The following is a 24,119-nucleotide window of genomic DNA, read 5'->3' as shown; positions in this document are numbered from 1 at the left end:
CAGCCCTTACCTTGCTCCTCTACTCAAAGCGCTTAATAAAACCCAGTGCCCCCAACAGGGAGGTTTCCTAATCCATATAAAACACTCCACAACAATGCCCATAAAACTTCATCAAAGCTTCAACGTTTTCAGAGACACCTCCAGAAACACTCTTTTCTAACAGGATTCATTTGCTTCTCCTACAAGTGTAACCATGCCCAAGACACTGATTAGGGGTGATTTCATGAAAAATTCATCAGAAGTGGTTATAAAAGCAACCAGCAATGAGCGCAAGGGCACAAGGAGGGAAAGAGCACAGGCCAGCAAAGACAGCATCCCAAAACTCCTTGGATCAGTTCCCGGTCCATTTGGGATAAGTCATTTAGCACTCCTGTGCCTGCTTGACCCTAACATCATTAAAAGATTGGTAATGAATTTCAGTGCTGTATAAATCACATGGAAAACTCCCTTAATACAAGCATTATGAGGCTTTAATAATTAATGTCATCTAAACTGTTTTCCAAAACATGACCTTTGAAATCTGATTGCTCTGGCAGGAGCCATCCCTCATCCTGCAAGCAGCCTGTTTGCCAGCCAGGCTGGGTGGCCAGCGATGGGGACCCAGACAGGTCCCATCCCAGGCACCAGGCGTGAGAGGGGTGGTGCTGCTGGTACCTCTGCTCCTTTCGCAGAGGGTTGACAGAAAACACCAGCAGTGAGAGAAAACTGACTGCAGCACCTCTGCAAGCTTGTCCCAGTGAAGCGGTGGGACGTGGGCACTCCATGCCCTTTCAAACCCCCTTCCCTCCGGTGTGGGGCTGCACGAGCCAGGCAGTGGTGCCTGCTGGCCCTGGACCACTGTGGGGCTAAGGGATGCAACCGGCCGAGTGGCTGCATCCTCAGCTTTTATTCATTTCATTTAGTCCCATATGGTTACAGAGGGTATTTTATTTCAAATAAAGGATCCAACTTCCGTTCACACGTGCGCCTTTGTTGTTCTGTGAGTCAGAGCCTCTCGGGGAGGCTGGCTGCGAAAGGCGCTGCACTTTTTTTTCAAGCTTTCGCACAGCATGTGGGTGCAGAGATAAAAATAATGTTGCACCTCTCTTTGCGCTTCCTCCTGAGCAGCAACTCCAGGCGGAGGGATGTGCAGGAGAAACAGCGAACGGAGCTTCAGCTCCAACAGCCCACAGGAGTTAATGCCTCTGATTTAGTCACGGTGCAAGCAGGAGATGAAAACCCTCCCCAGAGAGGAGAGAGCGGCTGGTGTTCTTTGGTGCCATGAGTTTTCCCTCTTTTCCTACTTTCAGTGTTGGAAAGCTAAAAAAAATAATAATGTTGCTGCTGGAATAAGGAGCAGACATCATACGAGCGTGCACTGACTGCTGCCACGTAACAGGACCCGGCTGGAGCAGCCCATCCCAAGGTGGCATCCTGCCAGCACAGGAGCGCTGTGGCTGTGGATCCCAAACCCAGGCCGCTGATGCCAGTTTTGCCACCCGGTGCAAAACCTGTCCCGCAAACACCCTCTCATGGAAAGAGAAAATCTCCATAGTCTCTCTAGCAAGTGGTTCTCAACATTTGGAAGCCACACGGGGATGGCAGTGGGGCAGCAGCGGGTTCCCCCAAGCGTTGTGCCGGGGCTGCTGCGCATCTCTGCCATGCTCCGGCATCTCCCCGAGCCTCTCCCCGGCTGCGCTGCCCACAAAACGACAAAAAATAGCAAGTGCCGAGGCAGCTGGCATGGAGCATCCGTCACCTCCCACACAAGTCACAGCAGCTTCGGCACCGCGTCGCCGGTTTGTTGCATCTACCTGCTCTCTCTCCTCTTTCCTCAGGCGAACGCTGCAATTTCTGGCTGGTGCAGACCTTCCCTTCCTGCGCCCAGCCCAGAACGCCTCTTTCAGCCCCAGATACAATTGAAAAATTAAAGATGCCCGTTGTCCGACACCAGACCAGAGCCACACGTGGGCTCGAGGGGTGGCTGCCCGTGGGGCGGCTCATCCCAGCCTGTTTGCTGGGCAGATTTGCTGTCTGAGTAATCAGGCATAGAGCAAATTAGAGGGGGATGGGAGGGGAGGCAATCCTGAGGTTTGCTGTCGGTTCATGGCCCAGGTTGACAGGACCAGGCCTTTTCTTGTATGGTGTCCTGAGTGCCTTCAAGGTGGCTTCTGCTGGAAGGGAAAAGACCAGGGAAAAGGTTCCCTGTATATGTCACCTGCAGGAATTAAACACTTGCAGCTGCAAGGAGACAGGCCCTCAGCACCCCTCTGCACCACTGGCAGCCCAGGGATGCTGCTGTAAGGAATTGCTTCTGGCCTGAGCCATTCTTAAAGCTTCAGTCCCTCCTCACTAATAAGATCTGACTTTGGGTGCATCCCAAAAGCTGCCTGCTCCAGTGCCCGTGATGCTGCATGCTTCCATGGCGGGTGTGAGCGTGGTGTGACAGGCGGCTGCAGCAGCACGGGGCTTGGCAGAGCTGCTCCGGCTGGGGTGGGCTCCAGCCCCACCAGGGCTGGCACAGCTGCAGGGCGTCCTGTGATGTGCAAGATCCCACCCGGCTTCACTCACCCCACATGTGGCTGTGTGGAGGATCCTCCCTCTCGGGGAGGGGAGAGCTCAGCAGGAGGCAGTGAAGAGTGGGGATGTCAAAGGGAAGCAACTCTGGAAGTGCCTGGGATGGCACCAGCTGGGGTTGCATCAAACAACTAACCCAAAGCAGCTGTTGCAGGATTTGGCAAAGCCCTGCCCCCAGTTTTAGAAAATGCTGAGAAGATGCAAAGTGCTAATTGTCCTGCCTGGGACAGCCACGCTGAGCCCCTGGCCTGGAGAAGGGGGTTCTGCTTCGTCTTCACCATCTTTTGCCGTCAGCAAGGAGATGGGTGTGATGGGAAGGAATTATGGATAGCTGCTAATGAGGTAGGAGAGCTTAGCTGTGCTCCTGGGTTTGGGGAGGCATCACTGGTACCCTCTGGCAGCCTGGCCTGGGCATGCCGGTGGGAAATGCTCCCGGTGTGAGCGCTGGCATAGTGCACGCACTTCACCGCCTCAGCAGAAGTTGCTGTATGAGACAAGCAGCAACGGAAAATCCATCCGAGTGTTTTAGCCTAAGTACATTTGCATAGAAGCAAGGGGGGAGGGGGAGAGACTGAAGGCCAAAATGTGTATTTCTAATTGATTATACGCATGGCTGCTGGGGGCCTCTTACACTGTAATGGTTAATTATGTCACTGGCAGTACGCGCTGCAGCCTTTATACGTGCTGTATTCAAATAATCCTGCACAGTGCCCAGGCGGCTAATACAGCAGATTGCCTGCCTGGAGAAAAATGAAGGCCTGCTTTGTTTGGGTTTTTTTTAACAATATCGAGAGAAGAAAAATGATGAACAGCCAATTACTGTATTAAAATAATGTACGCTGACAGAATATGATGAACGTCCAGGTCTAACCTGCCTCTTGTAGCTTTTTGACTTTATTGCTGATTCCCTGCTGATTAGCTCCATCCCAGGGAAGCCTCCTCCTCCCTGGGGTTGCGTGGGGCCGGGGGTCCCAGAGGGTATCGCCTTTCGACCACCTTTTTCTACTGCAGAATCCATTCTGCTGACCGCATCCCTGTTCTCTCCTTACTGTCCATCCCCCGATGGATTTGCTGCCTTTGGTTCTTGCTTGAATGCGAACGAGAGGTACTAAATACCTTTGGGGGTTGTTCTGAGAGCTCCAGCTGCAAGGAAGGGTACACTGAAAGGCGCATCCTTGCAACGCCAGCCAGTTTTTCCTTAGGGGGCTGAGAGATGAGCCCAGGAAAACATGCTGAACTCGCTATAATTTAAATATCGCTGTAATTTTGTGCAGAAGAACATGTGCAGAGGTGCAGTCCCTCAAAGACAAATAACCAGTATGCTCTGGCTGCCAGCTGGGGTCCTTCTGGGAGGCAGGTTTTCACCAGCCTGGATCTCACTGAGGCTTCGCTATATTAGACTCCACCGTGTTCTCGGTGGAGAAATGAAAACTTACACATCTGCATCAGCTTCTGTTATTTCTATAAATCAAAATAGAGCTCAACAAGCTGGAGCACATGGCTCCGCTGACTTGAAACAAGCCATCCAACAGACACCTCCTCCACATCTCATATTTCACTTTACTTTGAATTACTCCATTTAGCTTGGCTAACTGAGGGCGCCTCGGGCAGACATGCGGCACGTTTTAGCCAGAGCACTGGGAATTGGTGACCCAGTACTTATTAGAGACTGAATTTATTAGGCTTGTAATTAATAAATTGCTTCTGTTGTCCTCCTGCCATGTCTTCCCTTGGAGCCACCCTGCTGTCCTGCACTGCTGCTGCTGCTGCCCTGCTCCTGGCTGCAGGGACCCGGCTGGAGGAGTGACCATGGCACATGCAAAGCCCTTGCACAGAATAAGCTCTTGCTGCAGAAACTGCTGTGCAAGCCCGAGCTTCAGGCACTGCGGTGGTGGCGAGCAGCGGTGGTGGTGGCGGCGAGCAGCAGTGAGCAGCGATGGTGGCAGCGAGCTGCGGTGGTGGCCGTGAGCTGCCCTCGGCCCTGCTGCCTGGGCTGGCAGCTCATGAAGCAGGAGTCGCCTGCGTGGTGTGTGACCCTTTTCTTGTCCTTCCCGCTGTATCCAAGGAAGTGTCCCATTGCTGGACGCTCTGATGGAGCTGTGTCCTTATTCTTGGCTCTGCTGCTAATTTTCTATGTGTCTTGGCTGAATCACTCCGTCTGGCGGTGGTTTCCAGAGCCCAGAGCATCTGCCCCTGTGTCCCTCTCTCCTTTAGCCCTGGCTTTCTCCCTGCCCTGGTCCCAGCTCTGCCAAGCTGGCTCTCTCCAGCACTCTGGCTCGCTGCCCTCCAATCCTCCCCGGTGTCTGCTGTGTCCTTAGCTGGGGATTCGTTTGACACTGGTGGCCAGAGCCAGTTTTCCCTTCCCCAGATCTCAAAAGAGTCATGACCCAGGAGCGCAACTCCCCCGACCAGTCCCACTGCAGAGGGGGCTGTGGTTTTGCAGGTGGGGGGTTCAGAGGAGCTGGGGGTGCGTGGAGGGGAGGATGCACAAGAGGGGCAGCGCTGGCTCCCACCCCTGCCCCGGTGTTAAACTGGAGCCACCAGCCACAGCTGAGGGACTGGGAAGCAGGGAGAAGGGAAGGGAGGGGACCAGAGGAAAAAAGGGGGAAGCAGAGGGAAAGTGGGGGAATAAAGGGAAAGGGTGAAAGGGGAGGGAGGTATGGAGAAAGGAGGGACAGAGGGAAGTAAGGGGGGGCGGGGGAGGGAGGGAGTAGGGGTGGCTGGAGAGGGAGGGAGGGAGGGAAGAGGGAGGGAAGAAGGGGAGGATGGAGAAAGGGAAGGACGGATGAAGGGAAGGAGGGATGAAGGAGGGAGGGAAAGGGGGCACGGAGGGAGGGAGCGGTGGGCTGTCCCCGCCGGCGCCATGTGATGCCCTCTCCTCCCCGGGCTCCCCGGCCCTCCCCGGCGCGGCGCGGAGCATCCCCGGGGCCGACGGGCGCGTCCCGCCGCCGGAGCAGCGCCCGCGGGGCCGGTGAGCGCGGGGGGCGGCGGGGGGGCCGGCCCCCCTCGGTGTGCGGGCGGGGCAGGGGGCACCGTCCTGCGGGGGGTGCCGGGGGGGCGAACCGGGTGTGACACCCTCAAAGTTTAAAGCCGGGGCGGGGGGCGAGCCGGGAGGTGCCGCCCGCGCGCGGAGGGGCAGCGTTTGGGGCGCGTGTTCCTGTGCTCTCCCGGCCCCCCTCGGGGTCGGGGTCGGGGTCGGAGCCGGCCGTGCCCTCGGTAGCTCCGGGAGGGCAGCGGTGCGGGCAGCGTCTCCAGCCCGGCCCCGCAGCCCCGGCTCCGAAACCGCGGCTCCGCAGCCCCAGCGCGGCCCCGAGCCCCCCACCCCGTGCTCCGCAGCTGCCCCGGCCCCGCAGCCGCCACAGCCCCGCAGCCCGTCCCTGCTCCGCAGCCTCAGCCCTGTCCTTGCCCCGCAGCCCCCCCAGCTCCGCACCCCCCCCCCAGCCCCGCAGCCGAAGCGGGCGCGGGGGGCGCATCCTGCCCGGCCGGAGGGCGCGGGTCCCCGCAGCGCCCAGCGCTCCCGCTCCCGGGGCTGCCCCCGCCCGGCTGCGCAGGCACCGGGGGTCCCGGGGGGTCCCTGGGCGCATCCCCGCCTGCGCCCCCCGACCTCGGGGCGTGTGTGCGCCCGGCGCCGGAGACCTGCGGGCGGCAGGGGCTGGAGGCGCTCCGGGGCGTGAGGGGGTGGCGGATTCAGGTGAGGCCAGCTGCGAAAAACCTGACCCGGTTAAGTGAAGTAACGTGGGGGTGGGAAACGAGCAGGCGGGTGGGGGGACATGGCACCTGCCTTCGCTTCTCCACATGCTCCTGACTGCGACCCTGCCAGAGGGGGTGAGAGGCGGGTGCTCCCGCGGCCAGGGCAGGGGGCTGGCGCAGCCCTGGGCCGCTGATTAATTGCTCGGCATTTTGTACAACTTCATCAGCCCCTGACGCGAGATGCTTTTTGCAGCTTTTAGGGTTGGGTCTTCCAGGCACGAAGCAGCAGGAGGCTCCTGGGTGGTGTCCACGGAGCAGGTCTAACCTGCAGCACCGGTGTCCCTGCCACTGTCCCCACCACTGTCCCCACCGTGTCCCTCACACCCCACGACCCCCCGCAGGGGAGAGGGCAGCAAAGAGGGGGCCTCGCCGGAGCTGGTAGGTGGCCGCATGGTGCAGGTGAGTCTTTGGGAGGGGCAGCAAGGGCGTCGCGTTCGCTGAAAATAGCCCTGCTTCAGCAGGAGCAGCCGAGAGCAGTATTCCAGCTAAAAAGGATCTTCCCGCGGAGTGTTGTGCAGTAGCAGGGTGCCAGTGGCGTGATCCGGGCAGGCAGCTTTGCTGGAGGAGCGTTCCCACGTTTCCATCACGGCTGCCCTTCGGTTTCACAAGTGCCACGTGTCCGGGCTCCCTTCAGAGGCTCATCTGCTGCTGAATTTTGGGGGCACCACTTCAGTCTGTCACATCGTGACCTGTGTAAAAAGCCAAAGGGCAGGAGAGCAGCTCTCAGCAGCCCGTCCTGCTGCCATCACGGCTCCCCTGTGGCTGCCCCACGTGGCATCCCGGGGACAGAAATGCTTCTGTGTGTTTATTTCTCCAGTCCCTCGCTGCGTTATTGTGGCTGTTGAATATATTCATTGAGCTGAATGAATCCCCACCTGGCAGCATCCATACCGCAGCCTTTGCAGCTTCAGCTTCCTTTATGGAGAGGGAAGGGAATATAAAATGCAAAAGGGAAATAATGCACAAGCCTGCAGAGGCTTCAACAGTACCGGCAAGCTGTGAGCTGTGCAAGTGTACGGCTGGAGCGAGCACTGGGAGCTTTTCCTAAGTCAGCCGGGGAAGATTTAAAGCCCTGGTTTTAAGGTGGCATTTTTAAAATAACTAGGTGATGGGGGCTAGGTCAAAAGTTGTCTGGGAGTCTTAATCTCACTGAAATTAAAGGGCGTTTGGGTTCTAGGTGTGTTCTAGAAAGAGGATTTGGAGTCAGTCACACAGATTTTATTGCTGTATAGCCACAAGTTTCTGATGTTTATAGTAAAATATTTACTGGGAAAAGAACTTGTCAAAGGATGACACTGCTGCACCATGAGGCTGAGAAAATGGGCTGTTAGCGTTGAGTGGAGTTTGTGTCTGGTCCCTGTGGAAGACGGGACTTACAGCTTTTCCTTTATTATGAGGAGGGTATCATTGCTCATTAGTGAAAAAACCTCGTTAGAGTGATTCTCACGGCTGCGCTGAGGGGGCATTAGCTGAGCAGCGTGGCAGATGGCATCCGCTGACCCAAGACAACTTGCAGATAATTCATTTTCCCACTCGCTGCCCGTCAGTGCTGCTGGGCGACATCCCCACCTGCAGGGAGCAGAGGCTCAGGGCTGCCAGGGCAGGACCTCGTGCACCCTCGAAGCCCTTCAGGTGGGCACCCCGCAGCTCTGGCTTCTCCTCGGGAGGCATCAAACCCTCGGCTACAAATAGATGTCCCTTCTCCCTGTGGCAGCTTTGCCTGGGACTCTCGCTGCTTGCTCAGAGAGGTGTGGTGGGTTATGTTTGGCAGAGGTGGGGTGGGAGCAGGGTCCCAGCCAGGCATCCGTGTCCCACCACCTTCTCCAGCCCACAGGAGAGCAGGGCTGCAGGCATGGCGGGTGGAAACCTCCCCTTCTGCAGCAGTCAGAAAGTTGGGTGTAGGTAGGAGGAGAGTCTCTGTGTGGGTTTGGTTGTTAAAAATTCAGCAGCAGAGGTGGATACCGTAATGCCAAGCCTAGGTGAGATGTTCCAACCATTGCTTAGACATGTCCAGGTAGGAAGAGTTTTCCAGTCCTCCCTTTCTCAAGACAGAGTTGCTCCCTGGGTACCACATCGCAAGGAAAAGCTGAGCTGGCTGGCTGTAAGAGTTAGTACTTCAGGAACTGAGACACAGTACATCACAGGAGAAAATTTTTTAACTCTTTGGGAAATACCGAGGGGATGCTCAGGTCAGACACCACAGACTGTACCAAAGCCAGGTGAGAGGCACCGATGTGAGGGCTCATGGCCGGTGCTGGCACAAGGTGGGATGGCAAATCCTGGAGCATTCTCTATCCACTCTCACGGAGGGATGGACCGTAACATCCTGCTGGTCTCCCAGCTGAAGGTGCGACTCAAAGCCAGTTATCAGACAGCACTTCCCAGAACCGCAACAGGGTCTGGGTGAAGCCGTGGTGGGACTGGTGACTGCTCTGCCTTCGCCTCCTGCGGCCGTGCCTTTTACCTGAGCAAGGGTGGGTGCCATCGCTTCCTACAGGAACAGAAAGCTTTGCCTTTGGCATTGCCAAAATACCTGACCCAAGCTGGGGCTCTGCTTTTATTTCTTGCCAACCCCAGCTTCCCTTGTGCCAGATTTTCCCCAGTTCCTGCCACCATGGTGGCTGAGCGGTGGTGGCTCCTGGGGGCTCTTGGGGGGATGCTCAGAGTGCACTGACTTTGTGTTCGATAGAAAATAATCCCCTCCTGGATGCCTTTGGGAGAGCCTGGAAGCTGCAGACAGCCAGAAGCAACACAGCAAACCCCACCTAGAAATCCGGGTGGTTTGGAAAGTTGTGTTAAACCCTTCTGATGCTGGAGTTGCTGCTTGGGAAGCTGCACATCCCTCCCAAAGCACAGAGGTGGGCTACAGGCAGGAAAGAAACTGGGACAAAACTGCCCTTTTCTGTACAGTGAAAGAAGGAAAGCGGGGAGAGCTGAAGAGGAAAGCAATGTCAGTGTTGTGTGTCAACTGTTTGACAGTTCTTACGGTAAAATATCTTACAGACTGCACGGAGAAGAAAATAGGAGGTCATTGTATGGGTGGCCGGAGGGGCACTGCTGGGTGGGTGCGCAGGAATGAGCACATGGCGATGCAAAGGGACAGTGGGAGTAGGGGTGGGGTGTAGGTAAGGACCAGATACACGCAGCCGGAGCGTTTCACCTGGTAATAGGTGCTGGCCTGGGGGAAGGATGGAGAAAGGGCGAGACCAAGCCTGTTCCCCGCCCGTTCCCAGGACGTGGCAGTGCTTCCCATGCTGAGCAGGGCAGGCTGATGTCCTCCTGGGGCCATGCTGGGCTTGGTACCGAGCAGAGCTCCTCTGGCTGGGTCACACTGCCTGTGGTGGTCTCAGGCTGCTCCATGTCCTGCCTCATTTGTCTTACCCTGTCTGCCGGGACATTTTACCATTAACTCCCGGAACTGGCAATGAATCTTGCTAAAATCTGGGTGGTACTAAGTTTAGTATCTCCAGTGCTGTAGAAACGCTTATTATGTACTTTAATATTCCTGACTATTAAACCCAACAAGCTGCACAAAGCAAAGACCATCTCCATGTGAGGATGGGATGAAACTTCTGAGGCTGCTCAGCATCAAACCTGGAGAGCTCGTGCACGACAACACCACCACCGGCATCTGAGCAGCTGCGTCCCAAACCGCTTAAGCAAAGGGATGGAGCAGCCGTTGTGTTTGGGAACCGGGTTGAATGGCAGCCTCAAATGGCACTTGGGTTATTGAGCTGTTTGCCTGAGGTGCGGACGGTACAGCCTTTGTCTGCTTCCTTTATGCCATTGTTTCAGTACTCGGAGGCTCTGTGGTAAAGTGGATTTCTAAGCGAGGAAAGGGGAAGGAAGGGGGAAGGCAATCTCCTGGATAACAAGGCATCTGCTTTACGCTGGCAATTGTGTTTAATCCCACCGAGGCGACGGAGGTCTGGGTGGCTGTGACCGCTGCATGCAGCCTGCCCAACGTGCCGCTTGTCTGCAGCCTTCAGCGTTCAGAGATGCCAATGGCACTCGGGGGAATTCTTGCTTTCTTCATTTATCACACTGAAAGTGTTCATAAAAGCACTCCAGCTGCCAGCGCTGGTGAGAAGAGCTGCAGCGGCAGGGGAAGAGCTGTGGCGGGCTGCCCTGCCTCCACGGCACAGGTACCCGGGGCTCGCCTCACCCCAGCGCTGGCACGGGGGAGGTGGGAGAGTTTTAATTAGCTCTTGATGCTATTTTTAACCCCCCCAGCACTGCTTAATTTAGCTCAAGCTGTCATTCACTGAGCGTTAAGGGGAAAAGAAGGAAAGGAGGGTGTTGGCCCCTCTCTGCTGAGCAGCCTGGTGGGAGCAGCCTCATCTCCTGCAACCTGGGCTGGTAACAGAGTCTTTTCTTAGACCTCTGTAGCAGGAAAAGCTTATAGCCCAGAGAAATTTAATGTGCTGGCGTTCGTAATACATGGTTCTTGCAGGGCTTATGGTGCATTTGTGCGTTCTCTTCATACCCACTTCAGTTTAAAACAATATAAATACCTTATGGAAAAGGTGCCCGAGATCTTCAACCATGCTGTGACCTGCCTTGCTCCTGGAAGGACACAGAGAGCTTGTGCAAGGAAAAGGCTTATTCGCCTCTCTTTAATATACAAAGCCATTGCAGGATTTCTTGCCAGCTTAAATGACACATCGAAGTGAACAAGAACCAGCTGTTAAAGATTTACAGCTCCACTAGATCAGCCCAGCCTTGATCCTGGTGTGAAGTGGCTGCTTGCACCTGAGCCAGCTGCTCTCCTCCAGCCATTGTTGGAGGTTACATTGCCTTTACTTATCCCTGCTGCTGGCTGTGCTGGGGCTCCCTCCGCTCACCTTGGCTGGAGCAGAGGGAAGCACTACACCGAAGCCAAAAGAGGGTCACTAGATCATCGGGTTACTGGAGTTTATGTATTTAGGATATAAAGTACAACCTGTAACACGCAGCATGCAGAGGTCAGTGGGCAAGCACTGCTCTGCACTGCACACAGCGACGAGATTTCTGCAGCTCTTACAGCGAAATCCCCAGCTGGTTTGCTTTGCAGCACCAGGCAGTCCCCCTTTTATTCTGCTTTTGTAGCTCTTTGTAGGGTATGGAAACCAGCAGCTGACTGCGAGCACTCTGACACGCTGCAAGTAGGTGAACGTTGTATGTCAGCTTTGATATGCAGAGGGTGAGAGGGCGTTGGGAAGGGCTCTGCAAAGGAAAGGGCTCAGCTATTGTTAGTGATGGAAACTTTGAGTGTGTATATACATAGTTCAGACCTGGAGAACTGGACCTGGGTGCATATAGGCGATATTGCAAGCCCAGAGCTTTAGCTCCTACTTCCCTCGTGAGGAATGCACTTGGAGTAACGCTTTCCTACAAAACCACAGGGTAGGAGCTGCTGGCACGTGGATACAGAGACCTGCCTGCCACCCACCTGTCCCCGTGTCCCAGCGTCGTGCATCCCTCATGTGAGACGGCTGGAGGTGGAGAGTTGAGGCGGTGCCCTCTCCTACAGCCCGGGAGGTCTCCCCCGCCCGCTGCCAAAGCCACCCCACTCCCAGCTCCTCCCAGTGCTGCCCAGCAGCCCAAGCACCCATCCAGGACCCTCCTCGCTGTGCCACGTGCTTCACAGTCGGGCTGCCAGAACCTGAGCTTCCCACCTTCACAGCCAACATCGCAGGCTTTCCACTTGCCAAAGCATCGCCTCAGCTGGGGTTAAAAGAGGTAAGAGCCTTAAAGGCCAAGGAGAAAGGAGGCACGTGGGTGGGATGTGCTCTCTGAGAGGTTTGGGGGGGAATATTTGTGGATCCAGAAAGACCATGTGGGCGAACACTAGCAGTGCGCACACAGCTGTACGCCGCGCCAGCAGCGTGTGAGCCGGGACTAGGGGGGCTGTTCGGTAGATGATTTTATTTGTTGAAAGTTGCTGGCATCACCCGAAGCCATTAGTGGGAGTGAGCTGGAGCAGAGCCATCACCCTGGCCAGCACAGCGGCGTGGGCACGGCAGGGGCAGTCCATGCAGGGAAGTGTCTGCTTAGAGGGCTGGGATGGGGAAATAAATCTCAGTTGCTGCTCCTTTGACCTTGGGAATATCATCTGATCTCCTGGTCTTTGGTGCTGGAGCAGAAGGTTCCAGCTCAATCGGTAACAACCATCCTTGCAAACCCAGCACAGGCAAAAAGGGCAGATTTTGAGCAGCCTGGAGCAAAAAGGCTGGTGCGTGGTGAAGAAGGAGAGGGAAGCTGGGGGTCAGCCTGGGGGGTTCGCTGGGCAGGCTGTGGGTTCGGCAGGAAAATACGGCGCTGCCTATGCAGCATTTCCTTCACTCTTATGCTGCCGTGAAAGGATTTTTGATCAAGCTTAAAAAGAACTTGGATAAGAAATGCAACATGGGAAGTGCTAGGGAAAAGGGAAATATCTCAGAAAAATGATGGAAGTCAAGTTTAAGAGAAAAACCCCAAGTAATCCCACTCGTAAAATCAGTGGTGAGCATTACAGTGTGTGGCAGTCACACATTGTTTCTTCTGATTATTTTTCAGCTGCTCCTTGTGTCTGATGACAAGCAAAAAATTAATAGGTTTATGATTGCTGTGGCTCAATGTAGGTTTAAATAACTCATAACCAGCCTTTTTAATTATTTAATTTTTTTTTAGTAAGAAACCACCTCTCTGGAGAGCCTGTGAGCCCAGTGTGCTTGACTGAGTCGATGCTGCTGTGTCTATCGGGCTGTAATGGCAGTGCTGCGCGCGGGGCTGGCCGTGCAGCACGCTGTTAGCAGCCGAGGGGAAGCTTTCAAGTCCAGTATTGATCCTTTTGAAGTTTATGGCTGCTCGTAGTGGCAGTTACTAGTGCTTGTTCAAACTGCCATGAGATGGACTGCTTCATTTCTTAATATCAGCCTTAACCTCCTCCGCATCAAAAAGATTTATTTCTGTACTTAATTTTTCCAATACATAATTTCTCTCCCAGAAATCTAGCTGACATTTCTATATGGCACTAATGCAGCTCTGTAAAGCTGCCATATATATTTCTGTCTTCCCGTGTACCACGGGAGGTGGCGGGTGCCAGCAGCCCAGGACAGGGCTCCTGGGAATCCTACAGACCAGCTCCAGCCCACATCCCCTTGGACCATTTCCTTCCCAGTGTACCCAGCAGGAGATGCTGCTTTTCCCTGGAGCCATCCCTGCTCCCCTTTGGCTGTTACATGGAAGCAGAGCCGTCTGGTGTTTCTCTTCTGCCTGCGGTACACCTTTTCCAGGCTTCAGGAGGGACTGTTGCTTCCCAAGAGGTAATTCCAAACCCAAAACTATCTTTCCCAGTCGCCCAGTTTTCCAGGTCAGGTTTGTGGATCTGCTTCTCCTGCGTCCCCAGATGGAGCAGCAGGCTCTGCCCAAACCACCTCCTCTTCCTCTCTGCTGAGCTGCATACGCCCAGCTGTGACTAAAGCCACCTCCCACTGGTAGAACCCTCCCTGCAAACCGACAGAGCATCGGTTCGAGGCAGCTGGATGCAGCTGCACCTTGCACTCGCTGTTCTAGGACCAGAGCATTTGCACCCGTACGCTCGGTGGGAACCGCTATGCCATTTTGCCACCACCTTTCCGTTCCATTGGGGTTATTAAAGGCCAGATTCGGCTTTTCTGGGTTTGCCCAGGAGGGAGCCAAGGTGCTGTTGCACTGTCTGAAGGAGGGTGATGATGCGGCGGTGGCCTCGTCCAGCTCCCCCGGCGTGGTCCTGCCTGCCCGAGTGATGCCAGTGCTGAGAAGTTTAGCTCTGAAAGAGCCACTCTCCTTGACCTATTTATTTTGCCCACATTTGTGGCCTGCATTGTGTCCGGAGGAAGAGACTCTGCTGCCTGGAGGCCCTTTATTTTTAGCCAGCCCAATTTTCTTGTCTCAGCTTAGTGGGAGCTGGTCCTTTCAGCTCAGCTCCATCACAGCTCACTCTCTCCTGCGTTTGCCGACTTACCCAATTCCCTGATGCTCTTTGTATGGATCGCTCACTCAGTGGGTTCCCCACCCCCCTTCCACCAGGCATTGTTCTTTCTTTACCTTCTGCCCAGCCTCTCCCACTGCCCCAGGTCCACAGCTTAACCTCTGCTTTCCCCCTGCCCTTGGCTTGCAGCAGGGACCATGCTTTCACAAGCACAGAGGCAGGTCGCCAGGCTTGTCCTGGATCCCAGCATCCCTCCACAAACAAAATCTTCCCTCCCGTCTGCTCCAATAGCTTTGGCAGTGCTTCCCCTCCTCACAAATGTCAGGAAATTGGAAATGATGCTCTAGCCACATAAAAATCAATAGCTGCCTCCTTGGCCTGGCTTGGCCCTGCTCTTTCCACCTTTACCCAGGGCAGGAGGGAGCTTTGTTTTCTCCTGAACTCGGAGCCGTGATTTATTGACGTGACCCATCCTGTCTGGGCAGCTGACCAGCAATATATTTATTTTTCTTAGCCCATCCATGTAGCCCAGAGTGGTGGCTTGTGCTGGGGGTTAGGTCACGGAGAGGTGGGCTCAGAAATCTGGACCAGGATAATATTTTGTTTTTGTGACCATGGAGCAATAGGTAAGGACTTCTCTCACACCTAGACCTGCGTGAACTGCATTAGGAACAACGCCAATATTCATCTCATGTTCTGAAGGGGTCAGTCCCAGCAAGGGCCATGTGCTGTTTCTATCAGAAGCTATGGCTCCAAGACAAAAAGAAATTCATTATGAGGACTGCAGATTACATTGCAGACTGCCTTTATTATTCCCTGGACTACTACCAGAAGGCACAGTGTGATTGAAGGAGCCGGAACAGTTCTAAGGTCCTATTTCTTGGAAATCTTTGGGGCTAGATTCATTTAATTTAAAATACAGCTACTGTTGGAAACCAAACAGCATCACCTTTTCAGCTGTAAGAAGCATAACACAATCGGTAAAGGTTACCGGGGACTAAAGCCTTGCTGAAAATCAAGCCAGCTCCTGTTTGTGTCCTTGAAAAATCTTTCTCTTGGGAGCCCGGCTAATTGTCCAGGCATTGGACATGGGGGAAGGTCTGTTCTGAGTGGCTGCTCCGCACCATCCCTGCCTCCTGTTCCCCATCACATCGGGCTCGATTTTATGTGCCAGCAAGGCAGTAATAGGTATCACTGTCTATTGCATCCGTGATTACATGGAAATTGAAGTGTGAGAGAGAAAAGAAATGAGGCAATTGAGAGGCATGACTGACGCCTGACCCCTCTCCCTGCTGCTAGCATCACCCCAATGACCAATATAAATGATGCCAAATAGGTATATTTTCCAGTGCCTGGTATTGATGGACAACAAATCACAGGAAATACTCGGCGATTTCCCCCTGAGTGGCTTTATCTGGACCTTCACGTACTCCCTACTTTGATTTTTGGCTCCTTATTAGCGAAAAATATGCAGGGAGGATGGTTGTTGATGATACATGAGCCAAGAATAGATTCCAGCTCCTCATACCATTTTGGCACCAAAATGCCAAGAGGGATGAGACACCCTGTAGTAAACACTGCTCATTTTGTGGCAGCAACTAGAAAATAGGGCTCTGACTGAGTTAGGGAGAAGAATGGATGAGCCAGAGGATCTGTGCTTTGCCTGGTCATATTGTTGGATCAAATGGGACCTGTAACGAGATGGGAAATGGTGTATTCCCATCCAGTGAAGGGGTAAAGCGGTGTCCTAACATCTACAGCTCTGTGCCGGTCGCTCCTGTTGACAGGAAGGTTGTCCTCAGGCCACCAAGGTGCAGGGCTACCTCTGCAGGACGTGCTTCTCTGCCCCGTAGCTACCAGTTTCTTCTTTAGCTGCTGCCTCCTAATTCCACAGGAAAAAGCAAAGCTGAGCATCTCCTCTGCGCATCTTGCTCCTCGCACCCCTGGCAGGGAGGTTTTCCTCCTGGGAAATGTCCCGATTTTCTTGAGCTGAGGGAAACATTAAATAAGGGCATTAAAAATGAGGCTCGTTAGCAGAGCCAAAGGTGGAAAGCTTGCAGTAGCATGAGCTGGAGCATTTGCTTGGGCTGTCTGTAAGCAACAGCACGCCCCGTAGGTTGGTACCTTCTGGGAAATGTCTCGGTGTGAACATAGGAAGAGCCAAATCCTTAACTTCATATGGAAGAGAATTGTCAGAGCTGTTGCAGTGTGAGGGTGCAAGTACATCTGCTTCCTACCAAGATGTACTTGGCTGCTTTGGACTCAGGGTGGGACATGGTAATAAAAGTCTCTCTCTCCCTTTCTCTCTTTCACTGAAACTCCTGCAGCAGCATTCCCTGCTTTTCTCTCTTACTGCTGCCCAGAGCAGCGAGCTGGAGGTACAGGCAGGCCTTGGGTGTTGCCTCTGTGCAGTAAATGCAGTTATTTGGACTCCACAGTAACCGCAAGTTTCCTTCACATCAGTCTGGTATGAAATTTGCTGCAGGATCAGCCCAGGGCCGGGCTGCCAGGGAGCTTGGTGCCGTGCGTTTGCCATGGATGTGCCAGGGACGGACACTGCAAGAGCACGGAGTTCCCTGGGAGCTCGGCAGCAGGACATAACGATCAGCATCGTCTGCACCTATTAATCATGAGGGAACTATGGCAGAGCGTTATCTTCGGAGGCTTTCCAGTGTAAAAGTGCAAGCTGTGAGGACTTTTGGCATCTCTGAGAGTCACTGCAAGCAAGCAAGCATTAATATATTTGCATCAGAGGTGCAAGGAATGAAGCCCCCCCGCGAGGCTGCTCACCCACCCAGATGTGTGGGAACAGCCAGGCTTGGTCTCCCGGCCCAGGCAGGAGCCACATCTCCAGATCCAGTCGCTAAAACCCACCACCTTCGCTGCAGGGATACAGCAAGGAGACGTCTCTGCCACCTGCCATGACAGCACATGCCGGCCGTGAGTGCAGGCGTGGTGGGGCTCTTCCAAAGCTGGCACCTGGGGAGATGCACGACGCACCTGCCCCGGCGCCATTGCCTACCCACTGTTATTTTGGGAACTGGTGTTCCAAGTGCAGCGTGTGGCTGGGAGGATTCTGCCCTCCTTCCCGAGCTTGCTCTGCCCCCAGCCCTCTTCCGTTTGTCGCCCCTCGAACCTTCCCGCAGTGTGAATGGGGCCCGTGTCATTTTGAAGACAGCCCGAGGAAGATGCATCCTGCTGCTACTGTGTTAAATTTGGTAGCTTTTGTTGTCTAGCTGGATTTAGTCTTTTTTACCTTATTGTTTGCACTGCTAACAACAGCAAATTGTGCCTTGGAAAATATACATGACATGGCACTTATCCGTGATTCATACTGCCTTTATGAAAGCAGTCAATAGTGCTATCTGCCTTGTTCCCACTCCCCAGAAGACTGTCTCTTGTGTGTATCTTTTCCTTCTTGCTCTTATTCCTCTAATCTTTCATTTCTGTGGCTTTTTTCCTCCTCATATTAATTGCACTTTTTCTCCGCTGCGCCAAGAACTCTTCTTTCTGGTGACATTTTATCACTCTGCAGGGCACCATGAGAACTGCTAAATTCCACAAATTAGCAAAAAAAGAAGAGAAGGAAAGGGGGAAAAAATATTCTATCCATAAGCGACATGGGGACAAGGGAAGATTTTTTGCCTCCTCCTCTCATGTTTGCCCAGGGCCTGACCGCAGCTCCCTGCCCCCACCTGGAACAAGCTGGGTTTGGAGCGGTTCAGTCTGTGCGTTCAGCCGATACCGGCACCACCAGCTCTGACCCAGCAAGTGCAATAACAAGCAAAAAAAAGGCAAACTATTGCATCGTGCTGCTCTGCTTGGAGGCGTTTGGTGATGCCATTCAGCGTGCAGAAGTGTAGCGTGATTTTTGCAAAATTGGGATCTTGATCCCCCAATGAGTAAATCTACACCCGGGAAGAGGAAAAATGGCAGTACTGGGGGGCGGGGTGATGGCCGGAGCTGCTTGGGAGTGGGTTTTGGTCCGGCAGCTAAAAGTATCCTTGCTGATCTGCTGATGTGGTCTCCGTGAGCCTCAGCAGGCTCCTGTGCTGCGGTTTGGCTACGTCCTTGGGGTGACAAGCGCCAGGTTTGGCTGGAGCAGCAGGAATTCACCTGCAGCAAATAAACCGGGAGCGGATGAGCTGCTCCTGGCCAGCCCACCCCGTGCCGCTGCTGCCCCAGGAGCGGGGCTCCAGCCCGTTCCCGAGCCCTGGGCCGGCGCGGGGCAGCAGTCGGGTGGGATTTGGTTCAAACTCTCCATCTGTCAGGGCTGGCTGTGATTGTTTTAATGGCTTATTTCAGCTCGACGTATAGAAGCAATTAAGGGCAGAGGGCAAAGCTTTGACACATCCATTCCCCTGTGAAGCGGTAGACGTGCCGACGGCCGCATCCCCTCCGCTGGCAGCCGTGCCCCCCGCCTCGGCCCCCCGCGCTGCCGGGAATGAGCGCCTGCGGCAGGAGGGCGCTGACCCTGCTCAGCAGCGTGTTCGCCGTCTGCGGCCTCGGCCTCTTGGGCATCTCCGTCAGCACCGACTACTGGCTCTACCTGGAGGAGGGCATCGTCCAGCCCCAGAACCAGACGGCGGAGATCAAACTGTCGCTGCACTCGGGGCTCTGGAGGGTCTGCTTTCTGGCAGGTATGGCCTCCCTCCCAAAAACACCCCCTGCTCAGGTGATGCTCACTGCATAGCAGCATCGTATTGTGGGAAAGGGATGGGGAAAATAGAAGTTTTAAAGGTTCTGCCCATCTTTGCTTCCAAACTCAGGCACAACCTTTGGCAAGTAACACTATCACCCCACGACTGGCTTTAATAGCCAGATGGGTAAATGTGCCTTTGCTTGCAGGCTTTGGGTGAGTTTGCTGCTGCCGTGCCAGACCCTGCTGCCTCCCATCCCACTCCTATGCCTTGGGCAGCAGCTCAAAACATTCCTTTTTGTCCCTGAAAAATTTAGATTCATGTCAGCTGGACCGTTCCCTCCCTCTGCGCCAAGTTTGATGAAGCAACTTGGCTGCAGGGACGGAGTTGAATAAAACCCAAGGGAATGGGAATCTCAAAGTGACTAATCTGAAATGTCATCAAGTTTCAACCACCGCTTTGAAGAAGTCAGGGGACTGAGGAGCTCTCATACCGCCCCTGGGGTGACCTTAAACTCTCTGGCCACAGGGTTCATGGTTTTGTATACAAGGGAATCCTTGTGCGCAAGAGATGGTAGTTAAGAGATGCCTTTCTTCAGTCCCAAACACCGACAGCCGAGATGGAAGCAGCATTAAAAAGCAGGACTGTTTCTATGCATGCACCAAAATTAATTTTAAAGCCATCCTCTCCCCCACCAAAAACAATCAGATGAACACACTGCGGGTGCGACTCGGTCTGTGTCTGCTGCAGGTGAAGAGCGTGGCCGGTGCTTCACTATCGAATACGTCATGCCCATGAACATCCAGCTGACGTCTGAATCCACAGTCAATGTCCTCAGTAAGTGGTTCGGTGGGGTCTTACCCTCTGCATCCTGCAGAGCACCGAGGGGTCACGGGATCTCCCCAAGAAATGCTGTTTGTGTCCTTGCTGAAGAAGCTCCTAGTTCCTCGACAGTGCTACCGTGCAAGGGTGCAACTACATCTTTTACTGTGAGAGTTACCTAGTGCACTCCTAACCATTTGGGGACATCCCTTTCTGACGGCAGGATGCTCACAGAGGCTCTGAGCTGTACCATTTCTCGTCACTGCCTATGCAGCACTGATTATAAAGTTGACTGAAAAAATACTGGGTTAAAAACTACAGGCATTCTTTGTTTCTTTTATGTGGCATTTGGTTTTGAACCTTCATGGTGCTCTTCACTTACGGTTTTAGACTTTTTACCATGGTTGCAAAGACTGTAATTTGGGTTTCGGTAAGGCTTCTGTGAGGAGCAGGGGGTTGGAGTCAGTGATCCTTATGGGTCCCTTTCAACTTGAGATATTCTCTGATTCTATGAGTCTATGTTTATGGAAGTGTTTGGCTTTATAGTGTCCTCTCCATAATTCGCAGCTGTATTTATTCTGTAGCAGTCAATTGTACACATTACACAGTGGGATGAATGAAGGATGGAGCGCCGCAGCTCACACGATGAATTCTGCAGCCCTTTCTGGTTTAATAAATAAGTGTTCCACAAACAGTTTTGCAGTGAAGCCAGAGAAAAGCGCATGTTCCAATGTTTTTTTCCTATGTAACGCTTCCCACAGAAACTCTCAGAAATGCAGTCAGTCCTTGGCAGGCATTCCCACAGCCGAGTCACATCCCTACTCAGCTCCTTAGCAAAGAGGGGAACCCCTGGCAGGGGCTGGGGAGCATCGCAGAGGCACCCACACTAACCAGGAGCGAGGGAGGACACAGGGTGGTCAGAGAGCAGAAGGGCTGGAGCCATCTCACCCCACCAAGCCCACCTCTTGTGCTGTGGGGGGAGGGCTGACCCGTTCTCACTCTCCTCTGCTCCTCTCCCACCAGAGATGATCCGCTCTGCCACCCCCTTCCCTCTGGTCAGCCTTTTCTTCATGTTCATCGGCTTCATCCTGAGCAACATTGGCCACATTCGGCCTCACAGGACCATCCTCGCCTTCGTCTCGGGGATATTCTTCATCCTGTCAGGTGAGTTTTGCTAGCCAGGTTTTCTCCTGGAAATCCTTGAGGGTGGAACACTTTTGCTTTTGCAGCTGCTGGTGCTCTCCTAAGCCGCTGGGGTGGCTCCTTGGGGGATCATCACCCACAGGGGCTCCCGGCTCAGCCCCGCAGCCTGCTCGGGCTTTGCAGGATGGAAAATCACCCAGAGCAGCACTCGCCGCTGGCGGTGGCAGGGAGATGGAGATGCAGGGCCAAGCGCACACCAGCCCTGCAGGAGCAGGTGCCGGGGGAGAGGACATCTCTCACAGCACCTCCGTCACAGGAGAGACCTGAAACTTTGAACTGCTCAGCTGGGAGGCTTCTACATGAGACAAGTGCACGTTTTATTCATGGTGTTGTGCTGGTGTTAAAGAAACAGCAGTGGTGGCCGAGCTTTGGAGCCAGCTCCTACCCAGTGCACATGGACCTGCTTGAGCAGGTATCAGTTTGGCTGAAATGAGGAGTGCCCTGGGTTAGCCCGGCAGGAAAGCAGCTCCTTTCCCCAGGGATTTCAAGCACATTTCCACAGTTTCACCCTTTCACCCCCAAGCCAGGTCTTAAAGGAAGGTGCTTCTTCAGCGGCTTCATCCCTGAAGCGTTTCCTACTGTCCTTTTCCTTGGTTTCTCTCCAGGTCTGTCCTTGGTGGTGGGGCTGGTGCTCTACATATCCAGCATTAACGATGAGATGCTGAACAGGACCAAGGACTCGGAAACGTTCTTCAATTACAAATACGGATGGTCATTTGCCTTCTCTGCCATCTCGTTCCTTCTGACGGAGGTACCAGTAGCTCTCACATCTCATGCTCCTGGGGCGGGGGGCATTGGGGCTGGTAGGAAGAAAAGGACACAGACGGGGTTTAAGGGCAGGCTATGAGGGCAGGTGGGTAATGGATAGTATGGTGGGAGACACACAGTGGGGACAGACCCCAGGCCTGGAACTCTGATGGGGCGTTTGATCATAATTTGATGCCAAGTGTGACAGGAGGAGACGTGGTTGCGCCATGTTATTTATTGCACAGATCCAAGGCACAGGGCAGGGAAGGGGCTGCCCTGAGAAGCTCTTGTGTATCGTCAGCACAGCACAAAAAAAGCACATTAAATCTTTATTCTCTTTTGCTGTTGGCGGAGAAGGCAGCCACTAGCAGGGTGAGTGTCAGGCCGTGTCTCTCTCCCCTGCAGAGCGCCGGGGTGATGTCTGTTTACCTGTTCATGAAGCGGTACACGGCCGAGGACATCTACCGACCTCACCCCGGCTTCTACCGGCCCCGTCTGAGCAACTGCTCGGACTACTCGGGGCAGTTCCTGCACCCGGACGCGTGGGCGCGGGGACGCAGCCCTTCGGATATCTCCAGCGAGGCGTCCCTGCAGATGAACAGTAACTACCCGGCCCTGCTCAAGTGCCCCGACTACGACCAGATGTCCTCGTCCCCCTGTTGAGCCCTGCCACCCCCGTGCCCAGGGTGGCCACATCCTCACTACGTTTGTCGGGGGTTTTTTTGTTTTTGTTTTTTTTTTTTTAGGCCACTCTTTCAGGGCAATAGGACATAAAAATAACCAGAGAAATTGGTTATATAACCAGTAATGTAACCTAAAGAATTGGGATATTTTCCTTTCTTGGTTTTAGGGTTGTTTTTTTTATTCTTCCCTGCATAACTAAAAATCTCTCCAAAGTCCTCTTATTTCAGCTCATCCCGCTGAGCAAGCAGCAGTTCCGCCTGGGGGATAAATCCAGGGCTGGACTCGATAGCAGAAAAAAGAAAATAGAGTAGAACTAAGGAAAAAAAAAAAGTTTACTTTTTGGTTTAGGTAGGCTGCAAAAGTTTGTGCATTTGACTGTCATTTCATTATAGATTTACTGGCAGATTCACTGGCCTCAGCGCAAGCAGGCATAGAAGATTTCCAAGAAATAACCATCATTAGAAAAACATAATTTTTTTCTTGATTCAGTATTTGGTGATTGATATCTCTCACTGCTGGATTTCACTTTTAACCAGGCTGTAATGGGAAATAGCCATCTTTCTCAACTGTACCTCAGCCGGTCTCCCTATGGCCACTGGCGAACTGTTGTTAAACATCCCGCGGTAGGATGGAGGTGCTACAGCCCTGGGGTGTACGGGCTCTTGAGGGGGCTCAGGCACCTCCTTTTCCTCCGTCACCCCATAGACTGGAGGTCTGAGGAGCAACTGGGAGAATTTCAGTGCAGCGTTGAGTGGAAAACTACCTAAAACCTTCCCATAGGAAACATTAGGTGCAGGATTTAGGGGAAATTATAGCCGGAATTGCAAGTTATTTCAGTGAAAGGCAAGATCCCAAACCGATGTAAAGCGATGTAGCACTGTAGCGAGTCCACTGTAGCAAAGTCGTTGGCTTACATTTCATTTTGGCAAGAAAATGCTATTTTAGCTGCTTTTTCTGTGCATGTATAAATCTTATTTTGAGATTTTTAAGTTTTGAAATTTCATATGATGCCTTGGCATTTTGGTCTTAGACAGATGCTGGGGTGAAAGCATCACTCTGATTGACAACGGAGGGCAGGGAAGGAAAAGGCAGTGCTCCCTTGTGCACCCCTGTGCAAGCCACCAGCTTGTCACCTCGCAGGAGGAAGAGCTTTGTCCAAACTTTATTTCTATTCTTGTTATTTTACACCTTTCTGAAGACTACCTTTCTGCAAAACAAAACCCTGTAGGGATCCTTGGTATAGTTTAGCTTGTTTTGTCTTACTGTAATTAAAAGAAATCCAATATAAGCACTTTTAAACTCATTTGTAGCATACTGTGTAATGAATGGTTCACCTCTTTGTTGTAATTTAATATTTATTAGTTAATATTTATTATTTATTATTAAATATGTATAAATTACTCCAAAGTAAGGTCCAAATTGTGGTGCAGCACCACTATTTGCATCGACTCTGATGCCCATCCCGTGGGACCTCAGCGCAGGCACACATCCAGCCACCTCTTGAACAATTATTTCCTCTCCAGTTCCTTTGGATAAGCAGGTAACATATATCTAGTATCTATCTAGTGTCACTGACTCCTGATTTGCTAAGTTGTAAAACCAGGGCATCTTTTGGTAGACACAGTTTGATTTACCTTTAGTTTTTCTATTACCCTCAAGCATCTCTGTTCTCATTTTATAACCCAGTTTGTGCATGCTACATGATGGGTTCGCTGCTGGGAAGGTTCAAGCGTTAAAGCCCAGCCCAGCCCCACCATCCAGCGACAAAGTTTGCTGGTCCTCAT

At 53.3% G+C, this 24,119-nt stretch overlaps 1 protein-coding gene across 6 annotated transcripts; it reads left to right on the top strand.

Annotated features, from left to right (window-relative positions):
• Positions 1-5,362: 5,362 nt before the first annotated feature.
• CACNG5 (calcium voltage-gated channel auxiliary subunit gamma 5) lies at positions 5,363-23,638 on the top strand. 6 transcript variants are annotated; one of them, XM_055797309.1, is made up of 8 exons: positions 5,363-5,527; positions 6,500-6,684; positions 11,691-12,027; positions 18,545-18,879; positions 19,630-19,716; positions 20,725-20,865; positions 21,510-21,655; positions 22,057-23,638. In XM_055797309.1, exons 4-8 carry the CDS (start codon positions 18,684-18,686, stop codon positions 22,312-22,314), a joined length of 828 nt encoding a protein of 275 aa, XP_055653284.1. In that variant the 5' UTR covers positions 5,363-5,527; positions 6,500-6,684; positions 11,691-12,027; positions 18,545-18,683; the 3' UTR covers positions 22,315-23,638. The 6 variants fall into 6 exon arrangements, with proteins under 6 accessions (XP_055653284.1, XP_055653283.1, XP_055653285.1 ...); XM_055797308.1 differs by having other exon boundaries at positions 6,500-6,705; XM_055797310.1 differs by lacking the exon at positions 11,691-12,027 and having other exon boundaries at positions 6,500-6,705.
• The last annotated feature ends 481 nt before the right edge of the window (positions 23,639-24,119 follow it).

This window comes from Falco peregrinus, chromosome 2 (assembly GCF_023634155.1).
Source record: "Falco peregrinus isolate bFalPer1 chromosome 2, bFalPer1.pri, whole genome shotgun sequence".
Taxonomy (NCBI): Eukaryota; Metazoa; Chordata; class Aves; order Falconiformes; family Falconidae; genus Falco; species Falco peregrinus.
Note: the sequence above shows the minus strand (reverse complement) of the source record. Positions and strands in the feature narration are given on the sequence as shown.

What these genes read in the sequence shown, in the direction of transcription:
- CACNG5 (XM_055797309.1), top strand. Translation starts at nt 18,684, where the DNA reads ATGAGCGCCTGCGGCAGGAGGGCGCTGACCCTGCTCAGCAGCGTGTTC. An exon ending in GATATTCTTCATCCTGTCAG is followed by an intron (nt 20,866 to 21,509) that starts GTGAGTTTTGCT and finishes GTTTCTCTCCAG; the next exon opens with GTCTGTCCTTGGTGGTGGGG. An exon ending in TCTCGTTCCTTCTGACGGAG is followed by an intron (nt 21,656 to 22,056) that starts GTACCAGTAGCT and finishes TCTCCCCTGCAG; the next exon opens with AGCGCCGGGGTGATGTCTGT.